The sequence below is a fragment of the Penaeus vannamei genome, chromosome 24 (genome assembly GCF_042767895.1).
Source record: "Penaeus vannamei isolate JL-2024 chromosome 24, ASM4276789v1, whole genome shotgun sequence".
In the NCBI taxonomy this organism is placed as follows: Eukaryota; Metazoa; Arthropoda; class Malacostraca; order Decapoda; family Penaeidae; genus Penaeus; species Penaeus vannamei.
In genome coordinates, this window is record NC_091572.1 from 35,033,428 (window position 1) to 35,040,927 (window position 7,500).

Sequence of the window (7,500 nt, forward strand, 5' to 3'; positions counted from 1 at the left end):
TTTTTTTTTTAGCTTATATATTTTTATTGTATCTTTTAACCGTCACGTGAGTTCATAAACAGACGAATCGGATATCCTTTTACTCCTTTCTTTATTGCTTATCTTTGCGTCAGTTTTCATTAACGAAAAAAAATCCTTAAAGATATATGCGCTGAGGTTTTCAATTACATGTTTTTTTTTCTTTTTTATTTTACGAGAGGGAAAGAGGGAAAAGGGATGAAATAAAAGGGATAACTAAATATAGAAGTAGAGAGAGAGAGACAAGAAAAAAGAATGTCCGGTTTTACGTCACGAAATCTCAGGCAAAAGCTTAGACGATTTCCTTTGGCTTTGGCAGAGAGAGAACTTTGCCCCGGCTGACAAAAAAATAAATATCTTATCTTTCTGTGTGGTTGTCTTTCCTTTTTCTCCGTCTTTCTATCTCCCTTTTCTTATTCTCTCCCTCTCTCTCTCTTCCTCCCCTCCCCTGCTCTCTCTATTCATCCCAACCCTCTATCTCTCTATTCCTCTCTTTCTATCTCTCTCTCTTCCTCCCACTCTTTCTCTCTCTCTTCTTACCCCTCTTTCTCTCTCTCTTCACCCCCTCTCTCTCTTTTCCCCTCACCTCCTCCATCTCCATCTCTCTTTTCCTCCTACTCTCTCTCTCTCTTCTTCTCCTCTCTCTCTCTCTCTTCCTCCCACTCTTTCTCTCTCTCTTCGTCCACCCCCTTCCTCTCTCTCTCCTCCTTCCCCTCCTCTCTCTCTCTCCCCCCTTCACTCTCTCTTTTTCCTCCCACTCCCTCTCTTCCTCTCCCCCTCTCTCTCTCTCTTCCTCTCCCTCCATCTCTCTCTCTCTTCCTCCCCCCTCTTTCTCTACTTCACTCCCCTCCCCCCCTCTTTCTCTCTTCCTCCCCCCCCCTCTTTCTCTCTTCCTCTCCCCCTCTCTTTCTCTCTCTTCCCTCCCCCCTCCTCTCTCATTGTATATATCTATGATAGTACGTACTGAAATTTATTTATGCATCTACTCATTTATAATAATACGCATACGCACACACACACACATCACGCACATTTCCCCCCACCCCCGTACTCCCACCTCCGCCCACACAGACACACACACACACATTTACACACACACTACACACACACACACACACACACACACGCACACACACACACACACAGACACACACACACAACACAAAAACCCCCACATACACACCCACAAACACACACACACGCACACACACACACCCGCCTACACACACACACACACACACACACACACACACACACACACACACACTCACACACACACACACACACACACACACACACACACACACACCCCGCCTACACACACACACACACACACACACAGACACAGACACACACACACGCACACACACACCCCGCCTACCCACACACACACACAGACACACACACACACACACACACACATACACAGACACACACACAAACACACAGACACACACCCCGCCTACACACACACACACAACACACACACACACACGCACACACACATTTCCATATGCTAATGACCCCGAAGTAAACAAGACGATGACCATAGACTGGAAGGCAATAGTTATGGCAGAGGATTTACATGATATTAGCGCCGTCCCATTCCGTAGGCTTAATCTGCCGTCGAATTGGGAACCGGAAGAGGAATTATAATGGGACGGAGGGACTGGAATGGGAATCGGATTCCCGGGAACTAATTGCTGTAGATATTGTAGAGGTGAGATTGCTTTTAAACTTCGAATTGCTTGGGTGGAGTAATTTATGCATATGGTTAGGCGTACTTACATAAACGCATACAAGTATACTCGCTAGATACACGCTCTCTCTTTCTCTTTCTCTTTCTCTCTCTCTCTCTCTTTCTCTCTATCTCTATCTATCTATCTATCTATCTATCTCTCTCTCTCTCTCACATACGCACACACACACACACACACAGACACAGACACACACACACACACACACACACACACACGCACACACACACACACACACACACACACACACACACACACACACACACACACACACACAGACACACACACACACACACACACACACACACACACACACACGCACGCACGCACACATATACACACACACACACACACGCACACACACACGCACGCACACACACACACATACACACACGCACACACACACGCACGCACACACACACACACACACACACACTCACACACACACACACACACACACACACACACATACACACACACGCACACACACACGCACACATAATTACTAGATTTTGCTTAGACTATCATTTTTTAAAAGATTTATGATACTAATACTTATTCTCACGCAATTAATTCCCCTCCCGACTATATCAGCATTTACCTATAAAAATAAATAAAATCACATTTCTCATCTAGGAATTTTGAATTTCAATATCACTCTATTATCACCGACACTTTCGTTGTTGTTGTTTTTGTTGTTGTTTTGTTGTCGTTTCTGTTGCTGTTGTTTCTGTTGTTATTATTGTTTGGTTGTTATTGGCTTGATGTTTCTGTTGTTATTTATGTTTGGTCGTTTCTGGTATTGTTTGGTTGTTATTTCTGTTGAAATTATTGTTGTTATTGTTTCTGTTGATGTTGTTGTTTTTATTGATGTTGTTCTTTTTATTGTTGTTATTGTTTTAGTTGCTGTTATTGTTGATTTTGTTGTTGTTTTTGTTGTTTTTGTTGTTGATATTGTTTTTGTTGCTGTTATTGTTGATTTTGTTGTTTTTGTTGTTTTTTATGTTTGTTGTTGACGGATTTTGTTTACGTTCCTTCAGTTCTATTCTCTTCCTGCCTCCTTGGTCTTCCTTGCAAAGTACAATCGCTCCTTTTTCGCTCCTTTCATTCTGTGGCCTTTGGGAATCTTCTTTTGAACTCCATACTCTCTCTCTCTCTCTCTCTCTCTCTCTTTCTCTCTCTCTCTCTCTCTCTCTCTCTCTCTCTCTCTCTCTCTCTCTCTCTCTCTCACTTTCTCTCCTCTCTATCTCGGTCTGTCTGTATCTCATTCTCTCTCTCTCTCACTTTCTCTCTATCTGTCTCTGTCTGTCTGTATCTCTCTCTCCTCTCTCTTTTCTCTCTCTCTCTCTACATAGATATCTATCTCATTCTATCGTTTTATCCTCCTTACTCCATCTTGCTACCCCCCCTCTCTCTCTCTCTTTCTCTCTCTCTCTCTCTCTCTCTCTCTCTCTCTCTCTCTCTCTCTCTCTCTCTCTCGCTCCTTCTCTTCTTCTCTCCTTCTCTCCTTCTCTCCTTCTCTCCTTCGCTCCTTCTGTCCTTCCCTCCTTCCCTCCTTCCTACCCTCGCTCCTTCCCTCCCTCTCTCTCCCTCCCCTCCCCCCTCTCTCTCTGTCTCCCCCTCTCTCCCTTCCCCCCCTTCTAAACCCTATTTATAATATGCTTTTTCCTCCTGTCAGTCCTGCATCAGAGTGTGAAAAAAGTGATGTTTTGGCCACCATCTGGCTGACTCACTCTTGCCATCTTTCTTCCTTTAAACACATCTTCCGTTACTTCCTGATATGTTAACCTCCTTCAAAGTTATCATCTTTTACAAGTATCTTTTTAATAATTCAAATACGTGTTCCACTTTTTTTTTCTTTCTTTTTTTTACACACCCTTCTTCCTTCTTCTTGCCTATAAGATTTAGTGGCACCATTTCTTTATTCATATTTTTTAACCATTTCTTTATTCATATTTTGATGATTTACTTCTTCCTTCTTTTACAGACTTTAAGTTTCACACACACACACACACACACGCACACACACATACACACACGCTATCAATTTACATTCATTTCAGGCGAATCAACCCAATTCCATCCACATACCCAGATTATGTACACCTATCCATTATCTATTTTTTTCCTTCCTTCGAATCTATATACACTCCCTCCCTATTTTCATTCTTTTGGATATTTTCTCTCCATTTCCTTATTTATTATTTATTCTATTTTCCGTTTACACACACCCTCCCTATTTCTCTTCTAATCGCAGCTCCTTCATTTACTTAATTTCATCCACACACCTAATCTATCCATTTATCCTTTACATGCTTCTATTCAATCATCCTTTACACACACCCTCCCTATTTTCCTTTTATCAACGAGCCTTCTCATTTATCCACATCCTCCCTTTACTCCTCCATTCATTCATTTTCTCCTGATCTCTTCATTTATTTATTTCTTCCGGCAGGGCAACATGAACGAGGCCAGGGGTGACGCGGTGGATCTTTACTCTGCCGAACACCAGATGGCTCTGCTCAATGGCTCAGGACACGAACCGAAGCCCTGGGAACCCGTGTCTCCCAGCCAGCACACCTACGTAGGCATCTACCTCATTTTTATGGGTGAGTTTCTGGTCTTTGGAGTGGAGGGAATTTTCTTTCTTCTATGTGTTTTTGTTTTTGTTTGTTTGTTTTTGTTTTTAGTTTCTCTGTCAGTCTTTCTTTTTCTTTCTCTTTCTCTATGTACGTATATATATAAATATATATATATATATATATATATATATATATATATATATATATATATAGATAGATAGATAGATAGATAGATAGATAGATAGAGAGAGAGAGAGAGAGAGAGAGAGAGAGAGAAGAAGAAGAAGAAGAAAAGCAGAAACAGAAGCAAGAAAAGAAGAAAAGATCACCCGATATATGAGAGGGAAAATCATGTCTGTCTGGAGAATCTCCCTCTAATAATCCACTACTCTACCCCCCCCCCCTCCCGTCCCCTCCCCCTCCCCCGCGGCGTTTCCTTTCTGCTGAGTCATGCACATGGAGGGTTTGCTAACGCCTTTTCTCCTCTTCTCTCTTCTCTTTTTGTCCTCTCCCCTTTTCCCCTTTTCGTCTCGCCTCCTCTCATCGTCTTCCTTCTCTCTTTTCCATCCTTCTCTTTCTTACCTTTCTCTTCCTCGTCTCTCTTACCTTTCTCTTTCTCGTCTCTCTTACCCCCCTTTTTACCCCTTCTCTTCTTCCCTTTTCTAGTTCTTTTCTCCTCGCTCCCTCTCATTTCTTTTGCTTTCTCCTTCTCTTTCTCTCGTTTTCTCCTCTCCTCGGACTCATCCTTTCTCCTCTCTTTCGCCTCGTCTCCATTCTCCTCTCCATCCCCTTCCCCTCTCTCTCCTTCATCCTCTTTCCCCCTTTCCCCTCCTATCTTATTCCCTTATCTTACTCCCTCATCTCTGCTTCGGTTCTTCTTTTCCACTCTTTCCCTTTTCCCTTTCGTTTTTTTTCCCTTTTTCATCCGCCTCCTTTCTTCCGTCCTCTCCCTCCTCTTCTCCTTCCCGTCCTACTTACCACTCCTACCCATTCTCCTTTCCTCTACTCCCATCCCCTTCTTTCCACTTCCTCCATCCCCTTTCATCTCCCTCCATCCTCCAGTTCCTATCCCTCCCCCTCCGTCTTCCCTTTCCCTTCCTCCTCCCTTCCTCCATCCCTCCATTCCCTCCTTCTTCCCTTCCCCTTCCTCCTCCCTCCATACCCTCCCTCCCTCCTCCATTTCCCTCCATCCTCCCACCCTCTTCCCTCCAGTTCCTACCCCTTCCCCTCCCCCTCCCCCTCCCCTCCCTCCCTCCACTTCCTCCCTCCACTTCCTCCTCCCTCCTCCTTCCCTCCACTTCCCCCTCCCTCCCCTTCCCCTCCCCCCTCCCCCCTCCCCCCCTCCATTTGGGTATCTTATCGAATCTTCCCGGAGATTGGGTTAAAGATTCGGGGCTTTGGATGCGGTGAGAGAAGGGGGGGGGGGATGAAGGGGGAGGGGGCGGGCAGGGAGAAAGAGAGAGAGGGAGAGAAAGAGAGAGAGAGGGAGAGAAAGAGAGAGAGAGAGAGGGGGAGAGAGAGAGGGGAGAGAGAGAGAGAGAGAGAGAGAGAGAGAGTGAGAGAGAGAGAGAGAGAGAGAGAGAGAGAGAGAGAGAGAGAGAGAGAGAGAGAGAGAGAGAGAGAGAGAGAGAGAGAGAGAAGAGAGAGAGAGAGAGAGAGAGAGAAAGAGAGAGAGAGAGAGACAGACAGACAGACAGAGAGAGAGAGAGGAGGGGGGGGGAAGAGAGAGAGAGAGAGAGATAGAAAGAAGAGGATTAAAACGAAAGAGATAAGTGAAAAAGAACTGCAAGAAATTTCCATTTAGAAAGCCTTATCGCGGAAGACTGAAAGAATTAAAACCTCGTTAGTGGTATTAATTCCTTTTGTCTTTCCTTTTAAATCCTCTCATTTTTTCTCCTTCTCTCTTCCCTTCTCTCTTTCGTTTTGTCTTCATATCGTCTTCTTTTCCTTTCCTCTCTTACGCTTTTTTGTCTTTCATTCTCCCTTTCTCGTCTGACTTCCTTCCTCCCTACCTTTTCTCTTTATTTACTGCTTATCCCTTCCTTTCTCTTTCCCTTCCCTTATCTCCATTCCTTCTATTTCTCTTTGTCTTCTTTTCTTCTTTTTCTCTTTCTCTTTCCCTTCCGTTACCTCTATTCCTTCTATTTCTCTTTCCCTTCCCTTACCTCTATTCCTTCTCTTTCTCTTTGTCTTTCCCTTCCTTCCTTCCCTGTTTTCTTTCCCTCCTGCCCTCCCTTTTTCTTTGTCTTTTCCTTCGCTCTTCCTCTCTTTATTTTTTTCCTTTCCCTCTCTCCTCCCTTTCTCTTTGTCTTCCTTTCCTCCCTTCTCTTTCCCTTTCTCTCTCTCCTTCCTTCTTCTCTTCCTCCTTCGTTCCCTTTCTCCCTCTCTTTCTTTCTCTTTACTTTCCTTCCTCTTATCTTTATCGTTCTTCTCTCTCTCCTTATTTTCTCTCTCTCTCTCTTCCTTTCTCCTTAATTTCCTCCCTTCTTTCCCTTCAAATTTTCTGCGTCTGCCCCTCCTCTCTCCCTTTCTCTTTTCTTTTACCTTTCCCTCTCCCTTCCCTTTATTGTTGTCTTCTCCTCCTCCTCCCTTTCTTTCTTTTTTATATTTACCTTTCCCTCTCCCTTCCCCTTGTCTTTGTCTTCCCCTTCTCTTCCCTTTCTTATTTATCTTTCCTTTCTTCTTCTTTTCCTCCTTTGTTCGCGCCCTTCCTCTTTTTCTTTTCTTTTTTACCTCTCCCTCTCCCTTCCCTTTGTCTTTGTCTTCCCCTTCTTCCTTCCCTTTCTTATTCATATTTCCTTCCTTCTTCCTTCCCTTTCTTATTTACCTTTCCTTCCTTCTTCTCTTCCTTCCTCTCCTTTTTTTAGCTTTCCCTCTCCCTTCACTTTGTCTTCATCTTCCGCTTCTCTCTTCCCTTTCTTTTTTTTACCTTTCCTTTTCCTTTCACTTTGTCTGTCTTCCCTTCTATCTTCCCCTTCTCATTCATTTTTCCTTCCTTCGTTCGCTTCCTCCTTCTTCTCCTCTTCCTTCTTCTCCTCTTCCTTCTTCTCTTCCCCCTTCTTTTCTTCCTTCTTCGTTCACTTCCTTCTTCTTCTCTTCTTCCTTCTATTTCTCCTTCTTCTCTTCCTCCTTCGTTCGCCTCC

The 7,500-nt window shown here is 44.0% G+C and overlaps 1 protein-coding gene across 1 annotated transcript in view; it reads left to right on the plus strand.

Annotated features, from left to right (window-relative positions):
- LOC113814160 (visual pigment-like receptor peropsin) overlaps positions 1–7,500 on the plus strand; it is a 126,972-nt gene that overhangs the window by 46,790 nt on the left and 72,682 nt on the right. Inside the window, exon 2 of the mRNA XM_070138734.1 lies at positions 4,231–4,384. Coding sequence (XP_069994835.1) covers positions 4,237–4,384 — 148 coding nt within the window. The 5' untranslated portion in view covers positions 4,231–4,236. The remainder of the gene's footprint in view (positions 1–4,230; positions 4,385–7,500) is intronic.